Source organism: Pseudorasbora parva, chromosome 25 (genome assembly GCF_024679245.1).
Source record: "Pseudorasbora parva isolate DD20220531a chromosome 25, ASM2467924v1, whole genome shotgun sequence".
NCBI lineage: Eukaryota > Metazoa > Chordata > Actinopteri > Cypriniformes > Gobionidae > Pseudorasbora > Pseudorasbora parva.
Window position 1 is genome coordinate 26,722,513 of NC_090196.1, and position 14,658 is coordinate 26,737,170.

A 14,658-nucleotide genomic window follows, 5' to 3' on the forward strand; every position below is an offset into this window, starting at 1 on the left:
CTACTATTTAATGCTGCCACTGCAGTGATCCGTCATTTTGACGAAGCAGCTGCAGTGCTCCTCCTATTTGATGCTGCCGCTGCATTGCTCCTCCAGTTTAATGCTGCCGCTGCAGTGCTCCTCCTATTTGATACTGCCACTGCAGTTCTCCTCCTATTTAATGCTGCCTCTGCAGTGCTCCTCCTATTTTGATGCTACAGTGCTCCTCCAGTTTAATGCTGCCACTGCAGTGCCCTTACTATTTAATGCTGCCACTGCAGTGCTCCATAATTTTGATGCTGCCACTGCAGTGCTCCTCCACTTTGATGCTGCCACTGCAGTGCTCCTCCACTTCGATGCTGCCACTGCAGTGCCCCTACTATTTAATGCTGCCACTGCAGTGATCTGTCATTTTGCCGCTGCTGCAGTGCTCCTCCTATTTGATGCTGCCGCTGCGTTGCTCCTCCAGTTTGATGCTGCCGCTGCAGTGCTCCTCTTATTTTGATGCTACAGTGCTCCGCCACTTTGACACTGCCACTGCAGTGCTCCTCTTATTTGATGCTGCCGCTATAGTGCTCTTCCAGTTTAATGCTGCCACTTGCAGGGCTCCTCCCTTTTAATGCTGCTGCTGCAGTGCTCCTCCAGTTTAATACTGCCACTGCAGTTCTCCTCCTATTTGATGCTGCAGTTTTCCTCCTATTTGATTCTGCCACTTCAGTTCTCCTATTTTATGCTGCCGCTGCAGTGTTCCTCCTATTTTGATGCTAAAGTGCTCCGCCATTTTGATACTGCCGCTGCAGTGCTCCGCCATTTTTACACTGCTAATGCAGTTCTCCTCTTATATTGATGCTGCAGTTTTCCTGCTATTTGTTTCTGCCACTGCAGTTCTCCTCCTATTTGATGCTGCCGCTGCAGTGTTCCTCCTATTTTGATGCTACAGTGCTCCTCCTTTTTGACACTGTCGCTGCAGTGCTCCTTCTATTTGATGCTGCCGCTACAGTGCTCCTCCAGTTTCATGCTGCCACTCCAGGGCTCCTCCTTTTAAATGCTGCTGCTGCAATGTTCTGCAATTTGACGCTGCTGCAGTGCTCCACCAATTTGATGCTGCAGTTCTTCTCCAGTTTAATGCTGCCACTGCAGTGCACCTCTTATTTAATACTGCCACTGCAGTGCACCTCCTATTTAATACTGCCGCTGCATTGTTCCTCCTATTTAATGCTGCCTCTGCTGTGCTACTCCTATTTGATGCTGCCACTGCAGTGCTCCTCCTTTTTCGATGCTGCAGTGAGCCGCAATTCGATACCGCCACTGCAATGCTCCTCCAATTTTATGCTGCCGCTGCACTGCTCCTCCATTTTTGATGCTGCCCCTCCAGTGCTCCACAATTTGATACTGCCACTGCAGTGCTCCACCATTTGATGCAGCCGCTGCAGTGCTTCGCAGTTTGATGCCGTAGTGCTCCGCAATTTGATTCTGCCACTGCAGTGCTGCGCCAATTTTATGCTGCAGTGCTTCTCCTATTTGATGCTGCTACTGCAGTACTTCGCTAATTCGTGACTTCCGCTGCAATCCTTTGCTTGATACTGCCGCTGCAGTGCCCAGTGCTCCACAATTTAATATTGCCACTGTAGTGCTCCTCCAATTTGATGCAGCCGCTGTAGTGCTTCTCAATTTGATACTGCCACTGCAGTGCTTCGTTATTTGTGACTGCCATTGCCATGCTTTGCTTGATACTGCCGCTGCAGTGCCCCGCTAATTTGAGACCGCTGCTACAGTGCCCTGCCAATTTGAGACTGCCGCAGCAGTGCCATGCCATTTTGAGACTGCCGCTGCAGTGCCCTGCCAATTTGAGACTGCCGCTGCAGTGCCCCGCCAATTCGAGACTGCCGCTGCAGTGCCCCGCCAATTTGAGACTGCCGCTGCAGTGCCCTGCCAATTTGAGACTGCTGCTGCAGTGCCCTGCAAATTTGAGACTGCCGCTGCAGTGCCCCGCCAATTCGAGACTGCCGTGTGGTGCCCTGCCATCTTGAGACTGCCGCTGCAGTGCCCTGCCATCTTGAGACTGCTGCTGCAGTGTTTTGCTCAATGCTACTGCATTGCCCCGCCATTTTGAGACTGCCGCTGCAGTGCCCCGCCATCTTGAGACTGCCGCTGCAGTGCCCTGCCATCTTGAGAATGCTGGAGGCTGCTGCAGTTCCCCGCCAGTTTGAGAATGCTGCTGCAGTGCTTTGCTTGAAGCTGCTGCAGTGCCCCACCAATTTGAGAATGCTGGAGGCTGCTGCAGTTCCCCGCCAGTTTGAGAATGCTGCTGCAGTGCTTTGCTTGAAGCTGCTGCAGTGCCCCGCCAGTTTGAGAATGCTGTCACAGTGCTTTGCTCGATGCTGCTGCAGTGCCCCGCCATTTTGAGTCTGCCGCTGCAGTTCCCTGCCAATTTGGGAAAGCTGCTGCAGTGCCCCGCCATTTGAGACTGCTGCTGCAGTGCCCCGCCAATTTGAGAATGTTGCTGCAGCGCTTTGCTTGATGCTGCTGCAGTGCCCCGTCAATTAGAGAATGTTGCTGCAGTGCTCTGCTTGATGCTGCTGCAATGCCCCGCTCAATGCCTGACTACTGCTGCAACCCCTCACCTATTTCATAAACTGCCACAGCAGTTACCTACCTCAGTACTGCTACAGTGCCATCTTCCATTCAGTCTATTTAACAATTTTGGGGGGTCTTCTGGAATAATTCAGACTCCTCCCGTAATCATGAGCTGTTCAAATTTCCATGATTCTTGCTTGCTGTCTATTTCTGCATTATGTTTTTGGGGGGCAATCGGAGCTCGGGTAGAATATCCTCTCCGAGCCCCTCTATAGCAGACAGCAAGCCAAATCTGTTTACCACTTTCTCTAAGATTATATGGGCACACAAACTCGTGAAGTTAATAAACGTAATTTCGGGAGGAGTGCGCCCATCTAATCTTTCAATTAATACCAAGGTATAAAACCAGCAGCTTACCTCTTCCCCTTTTTGGTTCCTGAAGCATCCCTCCTCCTCCCCTGCTCCTCCTTTTGTACACCACATTGGTGGTGGTTGAGGAGAGATCACTGACACGAGTGTAAAGCGCTTTGGGTGTACAGTAGTACATATGGAAGCGCTATATAAATGACTCATTCATTCATTATTTTATTCATTCAATTTGCCTGTTATAGGGGGGCAATCGGAGCTCGGGTAGAATATCCTCTCCGAGCCCCTCTATAGCAGACAGCAAGCCAAATCTGTTTACCACTTTCACTAAGATTATATGGGCACACAAACTCGTGAAGTGTTACATAAAACATGAATAATACAAAGAAAATAATTGCAAATATAAATGTTTTAAAGTTACAGAAGGTGTAGTTATTGACTAAACCACTTACTTCTGAGAGCACATAGTTGCAGTCTCCATGGAAAGTGAATTCTTTCCCGTCGTAGGTGGTGAAGTGAGATCCTTCCTCTACTGCGCACAGGCCAGGGCTGGGAATACTCATACAGATCCACTTTCCCTTCTCACATATACTGATAAAATTAGAAACAGATATAGTAAACAACCACCTTCAGGACTACAGAAATAATGTAGTAATACAATAGTTAGGTGTACAGCATGTTTATTTATGTGTTTGTTTTCTTTTGAAATTAAATATGTAAAAGGAAAAACAGAGTGAAATTAATTTTATTACCATTCCTCCTCATTTTTTTTAAGAACATCTCCTGGGTTGTAGATGCCGTCATGTGTGCACTGACATTTTTCAACAGGGATGCAGCTCATTTTTGAGATTTCATCAAACACAGTTCCTATAACACATTTCATATTCACCCAGATATAAACACATGTTTTTCCGCAATTGTTTAGACACAAATTCTGATTCTAGTTGTCCACAATTGAAAACCATTTCTTCCAACTCTCAAAACACATTTCGCAAACCTATTTAAACATTTCAATTTGTTAAAATTGCTTTGGAAATTCCTACACGACTTTAGCAATTGGTTTAAATCATGTTTATTGTGTAAGCATTTAGATTGCGGGAATAATGTGAATCACTTGGCTAATGACCTCCCAAAGCTAACTGGAATATACAGTATAAAAACATTATATTGTTAAATATTAATCCTTTTGAAAATATCCACTTTCTATTTGAATACAATATGTAATGTATTCCTGTGATGCAAAGCTGGATTTTCAGCATTATTACTCAGACAGTCTTCAGTGTCACATGAAAGAATATACTAAGATAAAATTTAATATTGTGTATAATGTACTGACCTGGTGGGCAGAAGCAGCCATCGATGTTGTGTTCCTCACACAGTGCATTTGTGTTTTTGTGCAAGCATGTTTGCATACAGGGGGAGCCGCTTTCAGAGTGTACCATATTGTAGGGACAAGTTACAGCTGCATTGGAATACAAGTTACAGAATCAAAAAAAGGAGCTGTTTTATGCCTTGATTACATTTTTTGTTGTTGATTAATGCAATTTGTATTTGAAGAAGGATATGGATGCGACAATAAAACTGTCAATATTAATCTGTTAAAATTAATCTTAAAGCTGTTAATGAATAATTAAAAGAAAAGTGAATCAAAGTAATGAAAAAAGCTGAAGAGAGAAGAACCCTGTGACATCCACCAGAGCTCGGTGGTAGTTATTATCGCAAAAGTCATCTCTTCTCCAAGTCGGTGGAGATTTCCCAGCATGCGAACACTGACGTGAATATTCAGACAAAGTTGCACAGAGTGAGGAATTGTCATTGTCTACAGGTTGATACAAGCATAAATCATTTATACAGGCATTGATATATGGCTCAGGGTTCAAAATCTGAGTGCAGGGGTCCCAGTCTTTAGCTTTCAAAAGGTCCTCACAATGGCCCTCATTTATCAAAAGTGCGTACACCAAATTTCCAGCGTACACCTTGCGTACACCCAAACCCACGGTGACTTTGAGATTTATCAATATGGACGTTGGCGTACGGCACGCTCAAATCCTACGCCAGCTCAGGAGGTGGTGTACGCACGTTTGAGTTAGTGCGAAAATGCGCAGAAAAACAATTCCTAACACCACAAAACGCACTGACAAGATATGCTATATGACCCACTGTTAAAAACCACAACAACAACATTTAGTGTTTATTTTTGTGTAACATGAATGTCAATGTTTAATTTGTGTGACTTTACCAAAGTGTTTGATCTGTAGGCATATGTATTCCTCCAGTCGCGAGCCTGTGCGCTTTATCTGACGTTTCAGGCCCGCGCCTGGCCCGGCAGATGCGCACGGACTGGGACTAAAATAATTCAGACTGACAAAATAATAAAAATGGCCTTCTTCTTTTAAATAATAATAAAATCAATAAAAACGGCATTTTCTTCTAAATAACAAGCGTCATTAAGAATAATAATCATAATAATAATAAGAAGAATCTTACAAATTGTCATGTAATTATTAATGTGAATGAATCTTACTCCACATCACATCATCATCACTATTGTACACCCCAACACATGTGCCGTGATACGAAATTAAATGCTAATTGTTTCAAAACGTGCTGTAAAATAATGCATTGTGATGGTAATTTATCATCCAAACAGCTATTTAAACTGCTGGAGTGCGCTTCTCAACCCCCACACTAACAGTAGCTACTCGTAATTTGGGTCCATATTTTGTTTTTGTGAGCGCCTTTAATCCCACTCTTTAAACTCCCAAATAAAACAATTTCGGGGTTTTTTCCACTTCCCTGGTGAGGGTCTCGATGGGCGCATCTCAATCATCTCAATAGTTCAGTAGTCAGAGCACTGATCAGGGAGTCAGCCCGTTGACTTATGTCCTAATCAGTGCCCTGACTAAGTGGACTAAAGAGATGATTGAGCGCGCCCGATCTCCACGTCAGAGAAGTTTCGTTTCTTTGCCGTCTTCCGTGTGTCCATGGCGTAAAATGAGGGCGTGGGAGAGGCGGAGACTTGAATATATAGGGGCGTGTTATTCTAATGACGATCGTTTTCAGCCGCGGCATTTATCAAGGGCAGGTATTGCGTACACCTGAATTGCAGAGGTGCGCACAGTTTCATAAATCAGGCGGTGAGAGGAGTGTAAGCATAATCTTACGCCAACATATACGCCCGTTTCTACGCAAGATTGATAAATGAGGGCCATTGTGCCTGCTGTTATGACAAAGACATAGAATATCAATAAAAACATATCAATATTATAATTATTTGAATTAGTTGTCAGAGAAATTGTCATAAGAAATTCCACCTAATCAAACCCATTCAGTTTGATAGAATAGGACAGTTTTTATGACTTACATAATTTTTACACTGGTTTAACTCTTTTAACTTTTTTTGCATCCTCCTCTTCTGAAGGATTTTTGCAATTATCCATTGTGTAGGGAACTTTTTGCTTATTCCCAAATTCAATGTTGCCAACCCTTCGTCCGTATCCTAGTTGTTTGGATTTTATAAGATAAGATAAGACATAGATGAGTTCTCCAATAAAAACACTTAATATTCTTTGAGAGCTATGAAATTAGCAGTACATGAGGAATAATGTGTTGTCTGTAATTAAGAAATATTTAATAAATAATACAGAAGTCAGCCAGGGAGAGAAGACGAGAGCATTTCGGAAGAGACTTTCAGAAGAAGAGAGAGCGAAAGAGCATCCGAGCGCCTCCTTTTATGGTCTGGGCGTAGTCCCACCCTCCAGGGTTAGACTTAACCAATGAGATTGTTGGGATTTCCAGGCGGGAAATTCCTCAGCAGATTTTATGGCTCTTTGTTCCAAGGCTCGAATCAGTGGGTCTCTGACCATTCATATTCTAATTAATGCAACAAACACACACTGCATTTTCTGAATAAGTGATATACATGGAAGTGTAAGTCGTGAAGTGAGCATTAATTTGATATGAGACATGACATATATGAGGTTATCTGAACTAGTAATTTGTTAAGACAAAGATAAAAAGATGCAAAATACCATACAGAATAAACATTTTACAAAACAGTTATGTGTTTACATACAATGTCCTGGGGTGCATGTTCATTTATAGATGGTTTGTCTATAATTTGAGGTAAAAGCGTGTGTCTTACAACCTTTAACTCTCTGGGTATGGAACTTTTCATGTGGCCAAATTCTTTTGGGCCGTAAAACTTCTTATCAGATGGTTTCCAGGGTAACGGAGAATCTTTCTCTGTTGTGTTGGGGGAAGGTCTGTTACTCAGCACAAAGCATTCAAAACATATTTGTTAAATGTAACTGGCGATTGTGTGTTTGATTCGCCTGAGTCGCTACAGAGCGCAAAGGTTCGAACAGGCATTCTGGAGTTTTCTGAGCACCAGAGCCCAATCCCAAGAGTGAATGGAGTGAGGGCGGGGAGGATTTAACCTTCTCGCCCCCCGAAGATCCTGACGACCAGGTCCTATTGGGTTCTGATGTAAGCACTGAAGTGTGTTCATTTGCTTTAGGGTAGGGTAGGGAATGCTTCGGCTTTTGCAACCCGGTAGAACGTCTATTACTGTTGTGATGTCATGGTGAATTGTTGTATTATGAGTAAAATTGAAAAAATATTAACTCAGAAATTCGTGGAAAAAATGTAAATGAATATCCACTTCTGTTCTTGAATTCCTGGACGAAAAACACAGGAAGGCAAGACATGTTATTCCCAATTACTGTGGCTGGGTTGTTATAGGTCTGAGTGACTTTCGATGTGGCATTTTTCTGTAGCCTGAGGAGTAACTTTAACTGTTCTTCATGTGAACTCAAAGATAGCTGGATGCTTTGTTTATAGACTATTTGTGGTTGGCTTTTGCTGTTTGACCTATCAATTTGTGTCAATAAAGTATAACCAGAAAATATGACCCCAGTCCTCAGGTCTTTACACTGGCTTCCAGTTATATCTAGGGTCGATTTTAAAGTACTATTACTTGTTTATCAATCTCTCAATGACCTAGGACCTCAATACATTACAGATATGCTGATTAAATACAAACCCCTCAGATCAGCAGGATCAAGTCAGTAAGAAATACCAGGAGTTCACTCAAAGCAAGGAGAGTCTGCCTTTAGCTATTATGCCAGCCACAGTTGGAAACCGCTTCTTGAACAGATCAGATGTGCTCCAACAGTAGCCACATTTAAATCCAGACTCAAAACACATCTGTTTAGCTGTGCATTTTAGCTGAGCTATCTTATCTGTTTATTCATTTTACAATTGTAAAGTTGTCATATCATATTCTGTGTTGATTTTAAAATTCCAATGCTTACCTACAAGGCTTTGCATGGACTTACACCTCTTTATATCACTGAGCTTTTAACCCCATACAAACCTCTATGTGAACTTTGCTCCTCAGAAGCTGGCCTTTTAATTGTTCCCAAAACTAAACTTAAATCCAAGGGTGATAGGGCCTTTTCATCAAATGCTCCTAAACTCTGGAACTCCCTGCCTGTGGAGATTAGGCAAGCGTAATCTCTTAGTGTTTTTAAATCTGCCCTGAAAACGTATTTGTTTTGGGTAGCTTTTATATAAATTGTTTATAATTGCCGTATTATTGTTATTTGACCCTACATTTCATAATGTTTGTATTTTTGTATTTTATTACTTTTTTTGCGTGACTGTTTTGTGAAGCGCTTTGAGATGCATTTTAAAGGTGCTATATAAAATATTATTATTGAACTTTATTGTCCATTCTGTTTGTCACAGAACAGAAATGTATCTTTGACACTGGTGACATATACAAATTCAAACTACTACACAAAATCACATCACACATTTACAAAACAAATACAGAAAAACATTTGACATTGTTTCAAAGAAAGAAAAAAAAGAAAAAAAAGAATAAAATAAAAAAAATAAATAAATAAATAATAATAATATAAAGTCTATTATTATTATTATTTAATTATCTTTACAACTGTTTTAACTCTCCTTGTTTTAATTGTTTAATTCGTACACATGGTATTCTTTTTTCTCATGCATGTTACCACTATTTTAAATAATTTCTATGTAAAGCACTTTGAATTGCCTTTGGGTATGAAATGTGCTATACAAATAAACTTGCCTTGCCTAATAGGGTAAATCATGTAGTGATTTAATGTGTTTGCGTAAAGTAATTTGGGTTCGTTAAAATGTACTTTTAGTAAGCAGTAGCAGTGGTGACATGGCATCTGACCCACAGAAGCCAATGGCACGTCACTATGCATATTGGCACATTTGGTGGAACATCCAGTCTTCATTGGCATGTGCCAGTGGATAGTGGCATGTGTCACTGGCATTATCGCGACACACTGACACACACCTGACTGACACAGAGTCGCGGAACATGTCGCCGTGTATTGTGACACCTCCAGTAGTGACTGACAGATTAATCAGATACTGATGTAATTGAGACACAAAATCCTAATATGGGATATTTTAAATATAAATTAAACGCATTAAAGTGAGTAATAGTTTTTTTCAAACGTGTTTGTGTCAGGTCTGTATTTGAGTAGCATGTGCCACTGAATGTTTTGTAATACGTCACGAACTGCCCATTCTAGGAAAGACACAAAATAAATCAGCACAAGATTATCATCTGTGGCTTTAATACAAAATTAAACATTGAATTATCCAATAAATGGTAAATGGACTGCATTTATATAGCGCTTTTATCCAAAGCGCTTTACATTTTGCCTCACATTCACCCATTCATACACCGACGGTGGTGTCAGCCATGTAAGGCGCCATCCAGCTCGTCGGGAGCAGCTGGGGTTAGGTGTCTTGCTCATGGACACTTCGACACTTGGTCAGGTGGAACCGGGGATTGAACCACCAACCTTCCGGTTTGTAGACAACCTACATGAACCACTGAGCCACTGCCGCCCCCTAATAAATAAATAATAAATAAATAATAAATAAAATCCTTTTTTGATTTTTGGTACAAATTAACTATGTGCATAATGTTATATGTTACACTCAGGCAGACAGCTGCAGGTGTCACTACTGGAGGTGTCAAAACATAAAGTCAATTTTAGTGACACAGGCCAACTGGCATGTGCCAGTGGTAGTGGCATCCGCCACTTGCATAACAATTTTCTTTATGCTGTCAAACATATGATTTATTACATCACTGTTAATGTGTACATCATTATTATAGATAAATGTTACAATTATTCTTGAAATATTAAAGCCAGAGATGAGAATCTTGCGCTGGCTGGTGTTACACTCACTTATATTGATACCTACCGGTGTGTGTCCGTGCAGCACCCCGAATAAATAAAGGTTTACAGTTGCGGACGTGACTGTCAATGCATTATTCGTAGTGAACCATGATAGATTTATTTTGTGTCTTTCCTAGAATGGGCAGTTCGTGACGTATTACAAAACATTCATTGGCACATGCTACTCAAACACAGACGTGACGCAAATAATATGTTTGATTGACATTTAAAATATAACAAAATTATGCTGCTTATTTAGGATTTTGTGTCTCAATTACATCAGTATCTGATTAATCTGTCAGTCACTACTGGAGGTGTCACAATACACGGCGACATGTTCCGCGACTCTGTGTCAGTCAGGTGTGTGTCAGTGTGTCGCGATAATGCCAGTGACACATGCCACTATCCACTGGCACATGCCAATGAAGACTGGATGTGCCACCAAATGTGCCAATATGCATAGTGACGTGCCATTGGCTTCTGTGCGTCAGATGCCATGTCACTTAATGTTAATACCGCCTCTCAAAACAAATTCATTACTAATTCCTTTCTTGAACATGATTCGTGAATTCTATGTAGGCTATCTCTGGATGGTGAAAACGGCATCAATTAAGCTTTGCCTTTGTTTTAAAAAATGTGACCTCTAGCAGCAAAACACATACAGATTGTGCCTTTAAGTGACTGGTTTTTCATGTTATTATTTCATGAATATTTTCACAATGATATGCATGGTAGATGACTAAAACCAAAATTCTTTGCAGTTTTGTATTGAGAAATGTGACTTGATTTGTCTGACAATTACACCATGACATTTGGCACAAAGTAATAAGTCTTGAACCATCTTTGCTGGCAAAGAATGAGTTGTTCCTTCCACACCCAATCACGATACCTGACCTATTACCAATTTGCAATTTGTTTTCGTTTAACTTGGATATTCTATAATCTTTTCACTTTTATCATTCCTCTGTTCCAACTTTTTTGGTGTGTGTTGCAGCAATCAAAATAAATACATTTTTATATTTCCAACAAAAAAATGTTTTAAAGTTTTTTTTTTTTTTTTGTTAACTTTTGTTAAAGGACAACTTCAGTGAGAAATGAATCTGGGGGAATTAACAGATGGTTACCGAGTAGATCGTTCTCTGTAATGCGTTTTCATGAAAAACGAATGTAAAGAGTTTTATCTCTAAAAACAGATTAGCTTATAACTAGTCTATGGGGAATCGGGTAGTAAAATTAAATCGCTAGTTAATACCTCTAGCTCAAAATAGCCTCACACTAACACGGCAGCATAATGAGGGTCCCTACATGCAAACCGAAGCATTGAGAATGTTGTAAGTGTACAAACAGTTTAATAAGAAGATACTTTATAAACATAGTGCCTTACGCGTTCACGGACAGGCGCCATCTTGGAAAACAGTCTCGACGAATCGATCCACGAGCGCTGTTCTAAGTGAGCTGGTCGATAGGAATTAAGTTTGTGAAATGTAATAAATAGCATGTACATTTTAATTTTTATCTATTTATTTTCTCTGTTGTGTTCAGGGTTTTCTTCTGGAAACAACGGACCATATGAGATTCCAAGTTACAGTTCATCACTTAGCAGAGCGCTCATGGCTCGACGAGTCGAGACTGTTTTCCAAGATGGCGCCTGTCCATGAACGCGTGATGCGCTGTGTTTATAAAGTATCTTCTTATTAAACTGTCTGTACTCTTACAAAGTTCTCAATGCTTCAGTTTGCATGTAGGGACCCTCATTATGCTACTGTTAGTGTGAGGCTATTTTGAGCCTTGTTAGTGGTATTAACTAGCGATTTAATTTTACTACCCTGTGCCCCATAGACTAGTGTTATAAGCTAATTTGTTTTTAGAGATAAAACTTTTTACATTCAATTTCCAAGAAAACGCATCCCAGAGAACAATCTACTCTGTGGATTAATCTGTTAATTCCCCCTAGGTTAATTTTTCACCGATTTGTCATTTAAGGTTAAAGAGAATCAAGGTTAAAGAGAATCAACAAATCACATCTTCTACATTTTTACTGCATTTCATAAATCGTCCCAACTTTAATTTATTTTAGGTTGTATAATTAAATGTATACTAGCTCATGTATTTAAAAAAATTGACAGGAAAAAATGAGGTAACACTTTATTTTGATAGTCCACTTTAGACATTCTACTAAATATAAGTAACTTTGCAACTACATGTCAACTAACTGTCATTGGAGTATTTGTAGACTGTCTGATTAATATTTACTAAAACTTTTTGTCGGTCCCCCAACAGACATTCTACTGACTTAAGTAAATTGGCAACTACAATTCAACTTATTCTACTAACCCGAACTCTAACACCTAACCATAACCTACCAGTCTACTGACAGTCTACTAATACTCTAATGAGAGTTAGCTGACCTGTAATTGCAAAGTTACTTATAGTTAGTAGAATGTCTAAAGTGGACTATCAAAATAAAGTGGAACCAAAAATGACTCACCCTAACTGCATCTTCTCTGTTCCACATGACAGTGATGCCTATTTTGGAACGAACCATGATGTAAATTGTGCTCTCTTCCACAAGGACCCCTCCGACATGTACGGGCAGCGTTCCACTAAATAAAAGAATATATTAGATTAAAATTAAAAACATCTTTCTATGTTGTGTCTGCTGTGGGAGTAAATAAGGAGCACTTCAGTTTTCTAGAATCTCACTTTTTTCCCATGACCATGACCGTTTCCTCTGTCAACTCAACAGTGATATCATTGATAGAAATCGACACCCTGCTGATCTTCGGGCTGTTGGAGTTTTCTGTTCTCTTCACATGAACCGAGAACTGGCGAATGACATGGGTTTGGCAGTCAGACACCAGGTTATACTCGCACATGCCTGGGAACTGGTAAAAGTCCCCATCGAACGTCTTGAAGTGGAAGTTTCCCCACATGCTACAGACGCTGTTGACATGGTTACTGGCACGAACTGGTAAAAAAGAAAAAAAAGCAAGAGAATACAAAGATTTACTCGATGATTCACCCATAGTAATGTTATGGTTTTGCTTAAACTTTAAAGGGTTAGTTCACCCAAAAATGAAATTGATGTCATTAATGACTCACCCTAATGTTGTTCCACACCCGTAAAGTAACACAAACTACGACTTTATTCAGCATTGACTTCTCTTCTGCGTTTGTTTTCAAACCTCAAAAAAAGATCCAAACGGTCATGAATCAGCGGATTGATTCATGATTTGGATTGTGTCAAACTGCTGAAATCACGTGACATTGGCGATCTGAATCAATACTAATTAATTACAGTTTGAATCTTTATTTGAGGTTTGAAAACAAACGCGGAAGAGAAGTCAATGCTGAATAAAGTCGTAGTTTTTGTTATTTTTGGACCAAAATGTATTTTCGATGCTTAAAGATATTCTAACTAACTAACTGATGTCACATATGGACTTTTTATAACACTTTACCTAAAGCCTTTATATATAATTCATTACGAAGGTATTTTAATGCAGTAATTATGCCTTATAATGCATTGTGTGATGCACCTCATAATGCATTGTATGATCTAATGAATAACTGTAATCACAGCTATAATACTTATCTATACTCATCTATATTATCATTGAACACCTTTAGAAAGCATGATGCATTAAATCACAACAAACAACCTATTTCAGAATCAAATATAATGCATTTTACAATCTACATTACAAATCCTTTTATAATGCACTGCACATTAAGAAAAATGTTACAAAAAATTATTCCAAAAAAGTTGTTGACCTTACTTACTCAAGTATTTGTTCAAAACCAAATGTTCCCAGCTTTTCAAAATGAGGAATCTGAACAACAATTTTACATTGCACAATGCTTGAAGGAGAAAATTGATTTACATTTTTCTGGATTAACATTTGTTGTTTGAGATGTCCTTTTTGATATCCATTTAAATGCACCTGTTGGATTTAATATGGTTGCAGATCAGAGTAATATGTTTGCGTAATACGTTTTTATTCAGAGAATAAACATCTATCATGATGGTGAAAGAATGAGGTTTGTAGCTTCTTGCATTGCTCGATGTTGAACAACTTTTAAATTCAGACTGCCTGTTTCTCATGTTAGTTGAGAAAACCTAATTGGATAATATTGTATGTTAGATTATTTTTTTAAGTTAGGTCAAATCATTTTTTACAGTATACAATAACATAGTTTTCTGCTTTTTAGAAATATAATTTGGTTTGTCACTTGGTTTGTAACACAGGATTAAATCCATCCACCACATATTTTTGTTAGATCACTTGATAGGCTTCTACCGAAAGTCAATATAAAATATTTCGATGGAACCCAATTTAAAACTGGAACAACCAGCTGACCCAATGCACCACATAGGCCTTCCATGGTTGTTAGATGACTTAAAATACTTTCACCAAATGTCAATTAAATATATTTCAATAGAATACAATTTAAGACTGGAACAACCAGCTCATTAATGCAATGCTCT

At 39.7% G+C, this 14,658-nt stretch overlaps 1 protein-coding gene and 1 long non-coding RNA gene across 2 annotated transcripts in view; one reads left to right on the forward strand and one right to left on the reverse strand.

The window, feature by feature from the left end:
- LOC137065418 (uncharacterized) overlaps nucleotides 1-14,658 on the forward strand; it is a 38,310-nt gene that overhangs the window by 6,137 nt on the left and 17,515 nt on the right. The window lies entirely within an intron of this gene.
- On the reverse strand, nucleotides 2,772-13,102 carry LOC137064331 (mucin-2-like). The gene is made up of 7 exons (XM_067435687.1): nucleotides 12,873-13,102; nucleotides 12,658-12,772; nucleotides 4,641-4,898; nucleotides 4,259-4,385; nucleotides 3,675-3,789; nucleotides 3,375-3,513; nucleotides 2,772-2,825 (listed from the first exon to the last, which is right to left on the reverse strand). Exons 1-7 carry the CDS (start codon nucleotides 13,100-13,102, stop codon nucleotides 2,772-2,774), a joined length of 1,038 nt encoding a protein of 345 aa, XP_067291788.1.

Excerpts from the sequence above, each read along its gene's own strand:
- LOC137064331 (XM_067435687.1), bottom strand. The coding sequence starts at position 13,102 with ATGTGGGGAAACTTCCACTTCAAGACGTTCGATGGGGACTTTTACCAG. Across the intron at positions 4,899-12,657 it reads ACAGAGAAGATGCAGTTAGG|GTGTACGCTGGAAATTTGGT; the intron begins GTGAGTCATTTT and ends GGTGTACGCAAG. Across the intron at positions 2,826-3,374 it reads GCAACTATGTGCTCTCAGAA|AGGGGCTCGGAGAGGATATT; the intron begins GTAAGTGGTTTA and ends TGTCTGCTATAG.